The sequence below is a fragment of the Cinclus cinclus genome, chromosome 4, assembly GCF_963662255.1.
Source record: "Cinclus cinclus chromosome 4, bCinCin1.1, whole genome shotgun sequence".
Taxonomy (NCBI): domain Eukaryota; kingdom Metazoa; phylum Chordata; class Aves; order Passeriformes; family Cinclidae; genus Cinclus; species Cinclus cinclus.
Window position 1 is genome coordinate 46096182 of NC_085049.1, and position 17115 is coordinate 46113296.

The 17115-nt window shown below is 37.9% G+C and overlaps 1 protein-coding gene across 1 annotated transcript in view; it reads left to right on the forward strand.

Annotated features, from left to right (window-relative positions):
• Positions 1-17115, forward strand: part of LGR5 (leucine rich repeat containing G protein-coupled receptor 5) — an 87787-nt gene that overhangs the window by 69314 nt on the left and 1358 nt on the right. Inside the window, exons 8-17 of the mRNA XM_062491200.1 lie at positions 1544-1615; positions 2420-2491; positions 2599-2667; positions 2797-2868; positions 5718-5783; positions 5980-6051; positions 6873-6944; positions 8780-8905; positions 13768-13913; positions 15595-15678. Of these exons, the coding sequence (XP_062347184.1) occupies positions 1544-1615; positions 2420-2491; positions 2599-2667; positions 2797-2868; positions 5718-5783; positions 5980-6051; positions 6873-6944; positions 8780-8905; positions 13768-13913; positions 15595-15678 (851 nt within the window). The remainder of the gene's footprint in view (positions 1-1543; positions 1616-2419; positions 2492-2598; positions 2668-2796; positions 2869-5717; positions 5784-5979; positions 6052-6872; positions 6945-8779; positions 8906-13767; positions 13914-15594; positions 15679-17115) is intronic.

The following is a 17115-nucleotide window of genomic DNA, read 5'->3' on the forward strand; positions in this document are numbered from 1 at the left end:
AATTTCCCAGCCCAAACGTTCTCAGCTGCTGTTTATATGCCATAAAATAATTGGAATTAAATCCAGTGATCTCAAAGGATTGCCTTTTTGATGACCTCTGGAGTCAGTAGCCAAAAATGCAAGCTCAGTTTGCACCAAATGCACCAGCAAACTGTCTCATGTGCCTGAGGTTGCGTACTGGCCCCCACAGGATTTCACCTCCGAGTAATCAGCTATGTGCAAGAAACATTTGGGGTCTGACATCGCAACCTGACATCCCAAATCCAGCACAACCATGAGACTGTGTGGTTCCATGCTTTGTGTGGGCCCTGGAGCTGATCTTACAAGGACAGGATGTGTTCCAGAGACCCAGGTGGGAGCCCAGCCCCACAGAGACCCAGCTCATTGCAGGGCCACTTTAGTAAGGGCATTTCTGGATCAGACCTCGTGTCTCTCTCAGAGTTTGTGCCTGGGCTGAAAACACAAACTGTGACCTTTTTGTGCACAGCTAGTAGCAGATATGCTGTGGGAGGTAGTCATGCCATTTCCTTGGTTTTTTCTGCCATGCAAGGCATCCCATTCAAAACCAGTCTGTTTACTGGTTCCAGATAAGATGCTTATTCTGCTTAGAGTCTGCATGCAAAGCAAGCAGGGATGTAAAGCCTTGCTCTGTAGCTCATCACCAGTAGCACAATGCCTAAACAACTCAAACCAATAATGTGGGACCTGTTCAAGTAATGGCCAAGTATGCTTGCATCAGTGAACAATTGGAGGCTTAGTAATGCATAAATTTAAGCTGGGAAGCCTTCTTCATACCCGACTGAGCTAATGGGAGTTTCCCACACAAATCATCATTGTTCTTTTGAAATCTTAGTTGTTCCTTTTGTTTTTCACAATAGAGAATTGCTCATATGAATAAAATCTACTAATTAATGATGAGACAAAGATTTGGCTCTCTGTCCAGCAGGCACAACTACCTCTTGTTTGTGTCCACATGTAAAATATCTCAACAAAAAGGTGGTTGTGGGAGGATCAACGTTATAATATAGTGTATAAAATAATTTCCTTGATAAACTTTTGCCATCCAGCAAAAGAAATAGTTGCTGTTTAACAAGCATAGGGGGAAATATATTATTAGTGAATTGATTATTCATATCTATAACTATTGATGTTCTTAGTTAATATACATGTGTATATTTACATTATATCTATATATATATATGCTCTGAATTTTAAAATGCCATTTTGAAATTTACTTCATCTGAATGGTTTTGTTCATTTAGAGAAGTGCAGAATTTCAGCAATTTTGCTGTCTCTTCTCTTCTCTTCTCTTCTCTTCTCTTCTCTTCTCTTCTCTTCTCTTCTCTTCTCTTCTCTTCTCTTCTCTTCTCTTCTCCTTTTCTTTTGTTTTTTTCAGTTCAGTCTTGTTCCAGAAAATAACTATAAACCTTTAAATACAGACACTTTTCTTACTACAAACAAAAAAACATCACTATACATTGTGAATACAGACTGAGTCTTCACTATTTTTTCCTTTACCATATAAATGTTTTTTTCTTTGTAGGGGATTTCATAGCAATAACATCAAGTCAATACCTGAGCATGCATTTGTGGGTAATCCTTCACTTATTACAATGTAAGTGATAAGAATCTTTTCAATGATTCTTTGTATTAGAGAATGTGGAGCTAAGTGTCATATTTGTGGCTAATTGCCAAATAGCATTTTTTGTGAGTACCCTTTGTAGCATGTCACCATACAAGCAAACACGCTCATATCTTTCCAGCTTCATGGAAAGCATGGCAGTTTTCAAGCCCTGTTTAAGGGAAGCAAGTTGTGGTCTCTGGCCTTTGACCTTTTATTTGAATGGTTACTTCTAGGTCTCTTAGCATTGCTGGCAACATAAGAGCTGGTAAAAATTGCTCTTGATGGACTCCAGTCTGAATTCCCATCATATTACATGAAAATACACTTAATGAACAGCTTGAAGTTAAGAAATTGCAAAATAAGTGTAAGAAAAATAATGACTCATATTGAGTAATATTCCATGAGCAAAAACAGCATGACTTCAAAAGGGCAAGGGAACCTCTTGTGAATAGGGGAAGTTCTGACTTCTTCATGTGCTATCCTTAAATTTGACTCAGGTCATAACAAAATTCTTCATATGTGAAATTTTGTCTTTGCAAACTTGGAAAGAAGAGAGAATATTTTTTGACTGGCTTCTGGCATTAGAACAGGAAAACAGTGACTACCTGAATGTTCAAAATGTGACAGGTGGCTGGTGAATATAGATTAGAGGGTGAGAAAAGCCCAGAAATTCACCTCTGCTACAGTCAAATGTGATTCATCGTAGAGAGTTAACTCATTTGTTTATAGTATAATAATAGATTTGGAATATTTTAAAGTCTTTTTCATCATTTGTCTTTTTATTCTTTTTTTCAGACATTTTTATGATAACCCTATCCAGCTTGTTGGAAAATCTGCTTTTCAACACTTACCAGAGCTAAGAACTCTGTATGTGTTTACTTTTTATTTTAGTTTTCTTTTCATATTGAAGTACTAGATCTGTCCCATACTTCCATCACAGCAATTTTATTGAAATTGATTTTTTAAAATTGTAGGACTTTAAACGGTGCTTCACAGTTAACAGAGTTTCCTGATCTGACAGGGACTACAAGTCTGGAGAGTTTGTAAGTGCTAGAGAAATATTTTTGCTTTGTTTTATTTTCTTGTATACTGACTTATTGTAAAGAATGTCCTAAAAAAATTTGTTTTTCAATCTTCAAGAAGTAATTTTTTTTCAAAAATTCTTTCAACAGGACGCTCACAGGAGCACAGATCACCTCTCTCCCCAAATCAGCTTGTGACCAGCTACCTAATCTCCAAGTGCTGTACGTTTCACTAAGATTATTAACATGACATTAATACAAGAGATTAATAGACAAATGAAACTATTATGATTTCAAAATTACCCAATTACTGCTATTTCTGTGTATCATGTTACTTCTTTGGAATTCAGCTCAGGGAGTTGGCCCCTGTGTTATTTAAATAGTTTACAACACACCAATCAGGATTTCCCATACATTGCTGAGAAAGATAATTACTTAGCATATTTTTAGGAAAAGATAAAAAGGTTCTTGATTTTGCTTTTAAAAAGACAGAACTACCTTATTTTCATTCATTCCATCTCTCTTACAGCAGTTTGGTATTTTTTTCTCACTTAGGCAAATAAGTCATGAAGTGAATAGAAAATATAAGTAAGGATGGCAGTTTTGAGTCCTTGTTATGCTCCCCTTTTCATTTCTTTCCCAATCAGACATAAGTAGATGACTGAAATTTTAACAGACTATTCCTTGACATAACTGGGCATATTTGGTATACTAAATATACAATATTATTTTAACTTGGAAATTTCCTTGGAGTTTGCTTAATCACTAACGAAAGTAATCATTGCGTCCACTTCTTTGAGAATGAGCCAAGAGCACTTTCCTCTATGTATTACATCACTAGGAATCTATTTGGTATTAATTTTCTGGCCAACATTGAAATAATACTAATTATAATGCATTATTTGAATACCAGAGTGAATGTCAAGAACATTTCCAGAAAAAAATTTAGTTAATGGATGCAATATAATCATTTCCAGAATGATGAAAGACAGTCTGCTGCCAGAAAAAAGTCTGCACGCAGAATTAAGTTTAAGTATGTCCAGTTACATTCAAAAACAGTAAATTATCTCAAAACAGAGGTCAAACAAATAATACAGCAATTAATAACTTACAGAGATCATAGTAGAGTGGGACTGTCCATTGGAAATTCACCTTTTTTATTTCTGAGTATTACCCTATATGATTAGAGCTGATACTTAAAAGAGGAGGGAACAATTTCAAGTACTCAGGAGCTGGCTGCTCTTTCCCCATTGCTGCCAGATTGGAACAAGCCTGCTGAGTCTCCATTTGGGTTTGCACATCAGCCCTGGCTGTACCATGGGACATAATGGTGCACTGAACCCACGCACGCCTTACAGGAGACTGGGACCTTGCAGAGCTCTCTGGCTCACATACACACACAAAAAATACAAGTGCAAACACTGCTTTGAAAGGCAATTTGTGCATCCTACCGAGCCACCACCAGTACATCGGGATGTGGATTAAAGTGCCCGAGGCTGGCTGGATGTGTGCACACCTGCAGTGAAGGTGTGTGTGAGAGCATGGGCTCAGCTCAGCTGAAAGGCTCAGCACAGTTGGGGATGCAACTCAACTCAAGAAACAAAACCACCTGCCCTCTGCTGTGCCAAAAGCCTCCTGCATTAAGAAAGTGGGAAAAAAGAACTTAAAATTAAACAAGTAAAATATTTCCTGGAGTAGCTCTGACAGAAACTGTGGGGAGAAGGGTCACAAGTTCAGGGTTTTTTTCCATGAGAGGAGGGAGTGTCCGTATGTACAAAATTCAAGCTGGTAACATATTTCTAAGAAGACCTAAGTGATAAACCTGTAGATGACAGAATAGCCAGTGTCTGCCAGACATACAGAACATCCTTTACATTGGCCTAAAAGCCTCTAGCTCACTTGAACCCTCCTCTGTAATGTCTGATTTGGGCCACGGTGTACCTTTGTACAGAGTAAAATCAGAGTAGAATTCCTTAAAGACACAGACAGTCATTACTTGCACTACTTCCACTAATCAAATATAAAATAGTCCGGATGCCCCTCTTGGAACAATAACAGTGAAAATACAGTTTTACCAGGGGATTAAATAGGTGGAGATGTACCAATTCTAGAGAATTTGAGAAATGAGAATTTCACTAAGTAAAAAGCGAATCTCTTTCATTTGATAATACTGGATAACTGTGAAAAAAGGACTTTTTTTCTAATTCTAGGCATAAGATTTTTTATCTATTCTTTTCACATGCAAAATTGCCATTTAGTTTTCCCTGAGCAACACTCACACACACATATATATATGTACATACAGATATATATATGTATGATTAGACTCTTGGGTGGTGGGAGCTGGTGTTTGGTTCCTCTTTTTTTTTCCCTTCAGTTTCTGCAAATTGCCTGGGCTTGGTTTTGATTAGTTATATTATACTGTAAATCAGTCCAGATGTTTCAGTTATTCTGTAATTTGTTGAGTTTTGGCTCAAGTCTTTTTAAGGCTTTTTTCCCCCATGTAGTGATTGATTTCAAAGTTAGTTCCAATATTTTTTGACCATTTCCCTCAGTTATAAGACGTAGCAGTCTAAGGATCAGAGGTAATACTGCTTAATAAAAAGTGTAGGGTGGGAAGCTGATTGTGACTCTTATCAGAAAAATACAGGATCTTCTCTGAAGGAATATGAGTATACATGCTTAGTAGATTATTTTAAATTGTTAAAATACTTATCAGAATTTAAACATGATAAATATGAGGTCTCTGATATAAATCCAGATGGCCAATATCATTGCTGTAAAACACTCAGCAGAAGTCTACGCTTCAGGCAGGAAATCTTTAGACAATGCAAGGAATTTGGAAATGTGGATATGGAGTTAATATGTCTTGCCTTTTGCCCTCCTCTCTCCTCTTCAGCTAGAAATCAAAATGTGACAGATGAGAAATAAGTGAGTTTGTACACTTCTATTCTTCTGTGACTGTGCATAAAAAAAAAATATTTTTAATTGAGCATGAAGGTACACAATGAAAGCTATTTTTCTTCTAACATTCCTTTGATGTTAATCTGTTTTTTTCTTGTATAATTCAGGGATCTGTCTTATAACCTCCTGGAGGATTTACCCTGTTTTACTGCATGTAAAAAACTCCAAAAAATGTAAGTGTTAAGCCATTCTAAAAATCTTAAAACGAAGCATATATGTGTGTTTGAGTATAATTAATTTGGTTATTGCTGCCCCATTTGACATACCCCAGATACACTTTATTGAAGTGGATTATAAGCATGTTCCAAAACACCCCAAAGTGCCTTTCAAGTGTTTTTGAAACTGAGGAGATCCTTATTGCTATTCCAGTGACTTGCATCACAATGAAATTGCTGAAATCAAAGCAGACACATTTCGGCAGCTGGCTGCTCTTCGGTCTCTGTGAGTACCCCCAAACAAACATTCACACAGGTTCTCAGAAATATGGGCTCTATAATGTCTGCTCATGATGTACCCCAAAAGATCCTTATTTCAGTTTTTCCTCACTATGATCTTTCACCATGAGTTCATAACAGTGAAAGGAGAGAAAATGTTGTGAAGTTTAGCATCTGCAGTAATTAATAAAAATATATAAGCTTATAGCCATAAAAACTGTCATTTCTAAATGTTTCTAATGGAAGCAGAGAGACTTACTGAGCCAGAGCTGGTATGTGTTGGGACATGCATGTTATAATCAGCACTAGGGAGTGGGAAATCTTTTTACAGAGAACAGCATCTTAAGATGTGGAGTCCAGTCATGTGCAGGTTTCCAGATTTCTCACAGATTACTCGTGGTTGTAATTTTTTGCAGAATTTAAGACACACATTTTTTTAAGAGTTGCTTTCAGTCTTTTTGACTTTTCAGGGATGGCGAAAATTCAGATTAGGAAGTTAAGCCTATTGACCATGGGTTTGCTGTTCTTAGTCATATGAGAACATTTTAGAAGATTTAGTCCATATAACCCACCCTTCCTTCTGCTGCCTCAGGAGACTGTGATGCAGACAGAAATGCCAGGCATTGAGACATTTTAAGTTGTCAGTTTAATAATACCACAACTAACAAAAAATGAAAAAATACTTTGCACTATGAGATATGCAGAAGCTTATTGAAAATATTGGCATGTAATTGATACCTTTTTTACATTTAGGCCTCCTAATCAAGTGTTTGAAAACTTCTATATTCACTCAGTGGGTGTGTAATTTTCTACTCACTTTTCTTGTAGGGATTTAGCTTGGAACAAAATTAAAATTATTCACCCCAATGCCTTCTCCTCTTTACCATCTCTGATCAAACTGTAAGTATTTGAGTATCTTATACATTCATTTTTTTCATCTTTCTTGCAAGAGCATACAAAAATTTAGTAACTTGGTGCCCCAGCAGAAATTGAGGGTTTCTCTGATCTAATCATCTGATCTGTTGAATCCATATCTAAATGTCTGCTTTCCTGTACTTCCCCAAGTCACACAGGAATTAAAGCAAAGCTGCATGCAACACTGTTTTATGATTTGGGGTCCATGAAGATTATCAGTGTATCTGTCTCTTTTCATTCGATTTATTAGCAGCTAATCTGTTGTGGCAGTGGTAAATATTTCATGTTAGTTGTGTTTCAGGCCTCAGGAATTGTATTAAAAATTAAATAAGAAACATTTTCCAGAATGCATCTTTATTTCATTGTTCCCCTTTTGATGAAATAGTTCTTCTTCTTCAGTAAGTTCAGCCAGAGCAGTTAGTGGTCAAAACATCAGCAGCCAGTTTTACAGGCCTTGTTCACAAGCACTTCTCAGTGCTCACTAATTTCTTTTTCCTACTCCCAACTGTCACTGTAATGTTTTTTTCAATATTAATCCCTAATGCATTGCCTTTATGGGGAAGATGTGAAAAAAAATTCCTCTGGAGCCATCTTGCTGCATGATTGTCACAAAAATATGATGCTGGGCATTTGCTCACAAACAATCCAGTAGGTGCTAAACATAAATTTGGAGAGGTATTGATTTTTGTTGATGTGCAAAGCCCTCTGAATGGTGCACTGACAAATGCCCACACAGACAATTCTGTCCATAATATCCCCTTTTGGGACCCTTCTCAGAACTTAACTACTTTGTGAGGTGAGCAGTAAATTGTAGCTTTGGACAATAACATACAACTGTCAGAGTGAGTTAAAGAAAAAAGCCCTTAACACACAAACAGTGTACCTGTGTTTCCTGAAATGGTAGTCTCTAACCTTGGTCCACCTCAACAGTGGTTATCTTTACCATTGCAGTAGGACCTGAATTTCACCTTTGGTATTTAATGGTGCTGTGTGCAAGAAAACACACACTAAACCAGATTAGTAGAAGCCTTGGACATAAAAGCATTTCAAGTGCATCAGATTCTACTTCTTCCCTTCTTCCTCCTTGACTGCTGACCATCAGAAGCATTGCAGAGTAAATAATTGTGAGAAGGGCTTAAAAAACTCATTGAATAAATGAGAGAGAGAGAGAGAGACGGAGAGAGCAAAATGGAAAACAGTACCCCTGGACTTCCCCTCTTTTCACTACTTTCCCATATCTCCTTTATCACTTACCACTTTTTCATTCACCTGTTTTACTTTCCCCAAGTTACCGTGTTCATCTGCACCGCTCTGTCTTCCCTCAGCCACTCAGACAAACTTCAGCTTGGAAATGTCATCTCCCTCTGCTCCAGCCCAGACCTGTCCTTTCCTGAAACACTCAGCTTCCCCACACACCTGACCTGCTCCTTGGGGAGCTGTCTGTGCAGCCATGCCCTGTAGCATCCCACTGAATCTTTTAAACTGTGGGAGGCTGTTCTGGCTCTTTTGAATTCAAACAGTCTAGGGAGAAGATTTTAAATTAATTTGCTAGTCTTAAAACTGGCACTATGAATGTTTTGAGTCAAAATTTGGGAACACAGACCCAGCTAACTATTAGATGTTACTGTCAGCTTTCTGCTAGACATACAGGTGAGTACTCCTGGGCAGTGCTGCTGCTTTGCTGTGTTCACTGGCGCCTCTGTTTAATACAGTCATTTTTTATTGAGTTTGAAACCTTTTACCTATTTTTTCAATGTGACACTTCTAGTGCTGAAAAAAAAATTAAAACCATAAGCTGATTTTTATTTGCTGTTGTGCAGGGATGTGTCATCCAACCTTTTGTCCTCTTTTCCTGTGACGGGGCTACATGGTTTAACTCATTTAAAATTAACAGGAAATCATGCCCTGCAAAGTTTGATAACATCTGAAAATTTTCCAGAACTCAAGTGAGTATATCATTAAAACTAATAAGCCACATTTGTGTTCATGTGCAATGGAAGGTGTGTCAGTGTGTAACGCATGTTACTTCGTATTGTCAGTCTTTGATCTGTGCCATTAAAACTAAAGCAAATATGATAAAAATGATAGACTTCTTTTATTATGCTCACTTTCAACTGAAGAAACTATGAAGGTTTTGAAATATTAACCCCAGTACTTGCTTAGTACAAGCCACATCTGCTTCCTGGTGATATGTTTCAAAAGCTGTTAAAACAATATCACTGGCAGCTTAGTGATATGTCCTTCTACTGGACTGTGCTTACAGAACTCCCAGTATATGTAGTGAGAACACAGCAAATGCAAGGGAAGAATATACTGCTGAAAGTCCGAAAGATTTCACCTCTTTTGTTTGAACATGATTTTTCTGTAATCTTTTGATTAAGATTCAGGTAATACTTTGCCAGTATTACTAACACACTTTGATACTAATAATTTCTGCGGATCCTCTTTGATACAGGAAGGAAGTGTCCTCTAAAGATCATCTGCAGCTCTGCCAGTCACTGGATGACCATGGCCTGTATGGAGCTTGAACCCCAACCTTGGCATTATTAGCACCATGCTATAACCAACTAAACTAATTTCACTAAGGGTCACAGCAAAGAGGGTTTTGGCTCTGACTTCAGGATATTTGGGAGTTTCCACTAACTCTCCTTTCATTTTTATATTTTAATTAGAAGATGCCAAGTACGACTTATACCTCATCATGTTTTTTCTGTAAAAATGTTGGTATCAGAAAATATGAAACAACTATACAGTGTGCACATAGTTAAAAAAATCACAGAAAGGTCAAGGTTGCCAGCGACCTTTGAGGCTGTCTTGTCTAACCACCTGCTCAGGCAGGGGCACCTGGAGCCCATTGCCCAGGACCAGACAGCTTTTGAGTATCTCCAAAGACAGAGAGTCCATCCTTATGTTTGCACTAGATTTGCCTTTTGCACTGAAAAAGACCCAAGAGACCTAGCAGGCAGACAGCTCAATATGTGACCATTAGCACAAAGGACTGGAGTGTTTGGAGTTATCAGTAAAGGAATGTTGAATGGAAGTGTGGAGCTGATTAAGGCTCTATGAACAGCACTGGAGGGATCCACCCTAGAACAATTCTGTGATGGCATATTAATATGAACTGAGATAAGAGCTGCAAAAAGTGGTTCCAATGTTAGGAAACAATGCCTTAAAGGTCTTAATAAACCCAAAAATGGTAATTTGTCACAGAGATCAGGCAGTGACTTCATCAAGTGCGTGAAACTGTAACATTAATATTCAAAGTACTAGAGGCCTTAAACCTCTTTTACTTTAGAGATCTTGAGACAGGTCTCAGAGGCCAAGGAGCAAGTGCCATAAAAATCATGACTGGTTGAGACTGAGCTTATACCATTCTCTTTCTTCTCTCACAGGCTTTGCCCAAATGCTGAGGCTGGTGACAATTCTGAAATAATTGAACTTTCTTTAAAAGAATGTAAATGCCAGAAAACTGATTACTGCAACCTGGCAAATATATAATGATGCATATACCATGACCTAGAGGCATAAGAGGTGCTTCAGTAGTGCAAGAATAATCCATGTTTCAACTGAATTATGTATAAATAAGATTTTTTTAAATTCTTTTCTCAAAATTATATTAATTTCCCTTCAGCAAAATTGTGTGCATTGGTCAAATGAAAGTACAGTGTATTTCATCTGGGCAAATTGTAAACAAGGATGTATCAAATTAACTTAATTCTTTTTTAAAAATTTATTCAAAGTATGATGTCTAGAGTTAATTAACATGTGTAGGAACAAATTATACTCAGTCAGGAGAGAATAGGGTAAAATCCTGACCTACAGTCTGCATGACTTTTCCCATAAATCAAATGAGGTCAGGGTTTCACACAGGATCACTGCACAGATAATGCACAAAGCACCAAATTTGAACAGAGATCTAAAACAAAATGAAATTTCACCCTTTGCAATTGTTGTAACTAGCCAGTGGTTACATTAAAGACAAATTCCCGTATAAAAACTTCCTGCTCATCTAAATTCATCAAAACAGACACATCAAAAAGCTGTGCATCCCCTTCCCCATCATCAGCAGTAGCACTGGTACACTCTGCAGAGCTGAGCCCAGCCTGTTACAGCAAGCCTTGAGGAAGCAAAGTCAGGCTGCCAGCCACTCCTTCCTTCTTTATCTGATGCTTTGATTCAGGGCTGAAAAGAACTCAGTGCTTTGCTCCATTCATCATTACTGTGCCTTCCTGTTCACCATTAACTCCACACCTTTGTGAGGGAGAAAATGACCTTGTGTTCTCTGCTGCTTAATCTAAAAACAAAAAAAGAGGCATTCCTTGCTAGAGGAAAAAAAGTTATCAAGGATACAGATATCATTAGTAAGATAAGGAGTATATAAAAATAAAGTTAGCCAGTGTTTCTAAGAGAGTTTAATTTGACAAAGTCCAAATCTAATCACTCACATCAAATAAGCACCAGCCATAAAAAGGACTGCCTCCAGCAATGTACCCCTGAAAGTTCCTTCTTTTTTATCTTTTTTTGTGTGTGTGTGTGTTAAATGTAGCTTTTGTGAAAAGAAAAACACCTCTGTCACCAAGAAGATCTGAGACCTATTTCCCTGCTTTGTAAAGTATGTTTTGTCCTCTTTATTCTGAGTTGCAGCCATTGTGTGCAGTTGGGCTTTGCACACCGATTAAGCAGCATTTGCTAATTTAAGGATTATGTGTATATCCTAATAACACAGGCTTGGGGGAAAAACAAACATAAATTGTTCAGATTTAAGAATGGATGCTAGAAATACCAACAGAGAGCATGAGAAATGAGCAAGAGTCTTGCTCTTTAAATATAATTTAAAAACCATGGATGTTTTTGGATATATCATCAATATAGTGGACCACTGCTATTTTGAAATTTACATTTCCAGTATATGACAGGTCAGCAGGCTGGGAGAAGCACAAGATCTGGTAATCTGTCGTAGAGCTCTTTGAATAATCAGAGAATAGAATACATCTCTGTCAGTCTCTTGTGCCTAAAATATCCACTAACTGTTCATTCCCCCAGCTGTATCAACGTTCTTCCAAAGGTCTGAAGCCACAAGTTGCCAGGGATCACCTTGCAGAAGTTTCAGTGTTACTTTTGATAATTACTATTTTGTAATAGTAATTTAAAAAGGGAATTTCTGTCTGGGGATTGGGATTGTTTTTATTCCAGATTATTAGCTATGGCTTAGCCTAGTAATCAATGGGTTTAATAATAGTTTATTTGAAAAGGGCTTCTGGGAAATGTGTTCAAAAATATTTAATCAAGATAATCTCCTTATGTTAAAAAATGGCATGCAGATGAATGGGTTAGAAATTAATTATTTAAATCTGCTGGCCTGTGGTTGCTTGACAGTTAGATCTTGGTTATCTTGAACTTTTATTGAGTACCCTAAAAATTTTGTATTGGGTACAAGGGTACAGATTATTACTGTTTGTTAATTTCCAACAGAAATGTAAGGTTGTAGAATCTAAATGCTCTAATTTAAAAAATAACTTTAGAACTTAAGATTCTGTTTGTTCCCCTTTGTACCAAGATTTTTGGCTAACGCACAAGTTTAAGTCCTGTTGGCACTGGGCCCAATTCAGCTTGATTTCTCTGCAGATTTCCCAGGGGGTTAGAGGTTGCTTATTACACCCATTATGTTAATTTACATGATTAACCTGTTGAAAGTAATCTGATAGGAGGATCTAATTCTACTTTATTCCTTTTAAGTCAATTCAGAATAAATTCTAATTACTTCTTTATCTTTGAACTTTTTGGTATATTGGGCTTTTGGAATTAAGGTGAGTTGTTAGGTTTTTCTGTGTGCTATTGGTGAACTGTGCAAATAAAATATGCTTCCAAAGCACAAAATATATCTATGGAATAGAAGTAGTCTACAGAACTCAGATAGTAGTTCTTCTGTGCTCTCCCAGAATTTGCACATGCCCAAAGGAGTTAAATTCACAGTGTACCAGAAATGTGCAATTTTCTGACTGCAGGAGCCTTCACAATCATTGGAAGTCACTGACATATATTTTTATATGTTAGGAATAACAGTGATCTTCAAACAATTAAGAATTAGTATCCTGTGTCCTGCAATGACTCTTCTCATTTTTAAGATAATTAATGAAGTAAAACCTTTCTCTCAGTGACAGTTCACACATAGTGTCTGATTCACTCACCTTTTGGTTTAGAATACTGCTTTCTTGATCTTCTGCACAAGAAACAATCTCCTTTTTACCATCTTACTGTGAAATGAGTTGAATGTGGAAAGAGGTGAATAAAGTTTGATTTACAAAAGATCTCATTCTCCCTAAAGTGGAGAAATTCAATGTGGTGTTTTGTTTGAAGTGTTTTGTTTTAGCCTGGTAGGCAGGTTGTGATCTTCAAATGTGCTTTTTTTAAAAAAAATAAACCATTAAGAAAGTAACTGTTGGAGAAACTGTTGATTTACACTGTAAAATCACTGAAAATCATAAAACCAGAAAATACAGCTCTGATTAAAATTCACTTAACAGCAAGACATAGATCTCCCACTATCTTGTCTCCTATGAAAATACATAAGAAAACTTCAGTATGCCTTTTCTAAAATTAGCCTAGAAACCATCTGCATTTCCAGTGAGGAATTTTATTTCTGAATCCTCATTTTGTATTATTGTGACTGATTTTTACCCAGAGATGTTTTTACTTTCTGTTGTGGATATTTGAACTCTTTGCTTTGTGGTAACTGTAGAGGAGCAGTACAATCCAGTAACTCTGGTGCTTTATCAGTATCATGGCATGCTGCCTTGTTCTTCTGCAGGGTCATGGAAATGCCTTATGCCTATCAGTGCTGTGCCTTTGGGGCTTGTGAGAACCACTACAGAATCTCCAGCCAATGGAACAAAGATGATAATAGCAGCATTGATGACTTTCATAGAAAGGATGCTGGACTGTTACAAATTCAAGGTAACCATCATCATAAGCTTTTAAGTCTACCTGAAGGCTGTAAGCAACCTGTGATTTTAAATAAATCAAATACTCCTTACAGTCAGAGAGGTGGCCTCTCCCTGTCTCTTCCTCAATAATATGTGATTTAAGTATTCCTGTTCTTAGCAAACTCATTCTGCCATACAAAAATCTCACTCACACACTCATCTTTTCATCCAAATAATGGTTACAGCAATGTGGTAAATTAAATATTCCCTTTATATGAGAGACAGGATAGATCAGCTGCTATATAACTCCATACAAAAGCAGTCCAGAAAAGATGTAATTTCTTGCCAGCCTCAGAATGGAGCACATCCTAGGCTTACTCACACACTTCAAGATGAGCCATAGCCAAAATATGTAGCTACTTCGGCATATTTTTTCATAGAATAATAGAATCACAGAATATGCTGAGTTAGAAGGGACCCACAAGGATCAAGTTCAACTGCTGATCCTGCACAGGGCAGCCCCAAGAATCACTCCATATGCCTGAGACCATTGTCCAAATACTTCTTGATCTCTGCCAGGTTTGGTGCTGTGACCACTTTCCTGTGAAGCCTGTTCGAGTGCCGAACCACCCTCTGGGTGAAGAACCTTTTCTTGATATCCAACCTAAACCTCTCCTGGCTCAGCCTCATGCCATTTCCTCGAGTCCTGTTCCTGGTCATGAGAGGAAGAGATTGGTACCTGCCCCTCTGCCTCCCCTTGTGAGGATGTTGAAGACTTGAATGAGGTGTCCCCTCAGTTTCCTCTTCTTCAGGCTGAACAAACCATGTAACCTCAGCTCCTCATACAGCTTCCCCTCAAGGCCCTTCACCATCCTCCTGGCCATTCTTTGGGAGCTCTCTAATATCTTTAGCTTTGCATCTTTCTTACCTTGTGGCACCTGAACCTGTCCCCAGCACTGGAGGTGGGGCTGCCCCAGCTCAGAGCAGAGCAGGACAATCCCCTCCCTTGCCCAGCTGTGATGCTGTCCCTGATGCCCCCCAGGACAGGGTTGTCCCTCCTGGCTGCCAGGGCACTGCTGACTCTGTTCAACTTGCCACTGACCAGGAACCCCAGGTCCCTTTCCATGGCACTGCTCTCCAGCATCTCATTCCCCAGTCTATGCACATAAACAGGGTTGCCAGAGAGTGCATTTGTTCTTCAGAACACAAGACTACTGCATTTTTCTTCCCCTTCAGCACTAGGTCTATTATTTGATCTGTTATGTAGGTGCACATATATATTTACACCACCCTGTTCCTTTCTGTTCTGCCTCTGCTCCTGCAAACCAGTAGGTATCAGAGTTCAGCAAGAGCCAAGAATATGTGCTAGTGATGACATAAGAAACACAGAAAACTTGTTTAACTCTTAGTAGTATGGCACTAAAGCAGAATTCATATTTTAAACTCCTTCCTGCACAGTCATCACGCTGCAAATTAGGCAATAGATAATGTACCTGTAAGTGTTTATTTTCAGAGAAGCAAAGATGCCAACTTTCAGAATAATCCCAAGTACAATACTTCAAAACCAAGTAGGCATATGTCTGCTTCTGCTCACTGTTTAGCAGACAAAGGGACAAAACCCAGCCTTAAATACCACAGGCATTTTTGCAACTTTTACTAAAAAATAATTTCCTGAAAATTGCAGTAACAGTTCTGGGTTTTCTTCCTGACAGATGAACGTGATTTTGAGGACTTTTTTCTTGACTTTGAAGAAGATTTGAAATCTCATCATTCAGTGCAATGCTCACCTTCTCCAGGTAGGAAACTGCCAGGCAGATAGGAATTCAAGGACAGTGTTAGCAGATATTCAAGATACAGAACAAACTGTGAATCAGATACTAGGAAAGCAACATGATGTGCTGTAATTTGATGAGTTTAATTCCAATACATTGCATGATAATAGACAGTTTTGCATTGAATTCTAGGAAAGTACTGAGACACTATATTCCTCTATGAGTGTAACAAAAGCTTTGCCCAGTCATCAAGTAGATCCTTACTCTGGGCCCCTTTTCACCAGAACTGACACCCAATCAAGAAAATGAGAGAGGAAAGACTCTTCTACTAAGATACAGATGATAAAGGCAACAGAATCTTTACTCTCTCAGTCTTTTGCAAAGCTAAAGTAATTCTTCTGTATGTCACAGAGTTATTTTATATGTGAGCAGCTTGAACAACACACAATTTAGTTCTGTGTCTAGGAAATACCAAACACTACTGCATTGATGTCCTCACAAAGGACACCCAGCACTGTCATGTTCTTTGTATAATGTAGCCAGCCATGGCCATAAGTCTTGATTGTTTGATTCAGCAAATATTTTCACTACCCATTCTTTCATTGTGAAACAAGAACCAAAAAATGCCGAGTGACAACTTGTACTTCAGCATTCATTTTAAGCCGTGATTCTTGTTTGCAACAGCAACTAATTGTAAATTTTTAAAAGTTATATAAAGAGGAATAGAAAAGGCAGGAAGCTAAAGAATAGAGTTATTTGACTGCCACACATTCTCCAATGGCCTAAATAATAAGTTCTGAGTTCTATGGCCTAATGGCCTAAATAACTTCTGAGTTCATTAAAACATTGCTCTCTTCAAGGTAAGTTATTACCAGACGTAAGGGAAATTTTAGTTTGGATTTTTCATATAGTATCTTAGAAAAACTTGCAAACTGACACAATAGATCCTTAATGCTTACTTAATGGCAACAGCCATAGTTATAGGGAGGTAATTTCAGCTGCAGGGTTTATGTCTTCATGGAAAAGCACAGGCTGCTGTGAGGGGCTTGCTTTGCTGACTCCTACCAAGACACGTAATGCTTCTCTGATTGCATTTAGTCAGAGCAGTTGAGCATTCAGCTTCAACTGCACAGCATATGCACCTCAATTCTCTGAGAATGTATAGCAAGCTTCAGTCATAATGACCTGACTTCAGGCACAGGAGGTCCAAAAAGGCAGCACTCCCAAATGCAAAGAGAGAAAATTTTCTTGGACTGTGTAATGACATGTTATAAGGTAGACACAGTACATTCATATCCATTACATCACACTTCACCAGGACTCATTAGGAACCCATTAGGAACCTGTTTTAATTTAGTGAGAGGTAACATTTTCAGCTTTTTTCACACACTGACAAATATCACAGCATTTCTTGAAACTACAAGAGTTGACATTCACATTGCAGTAGTGCTGCCAGGCACA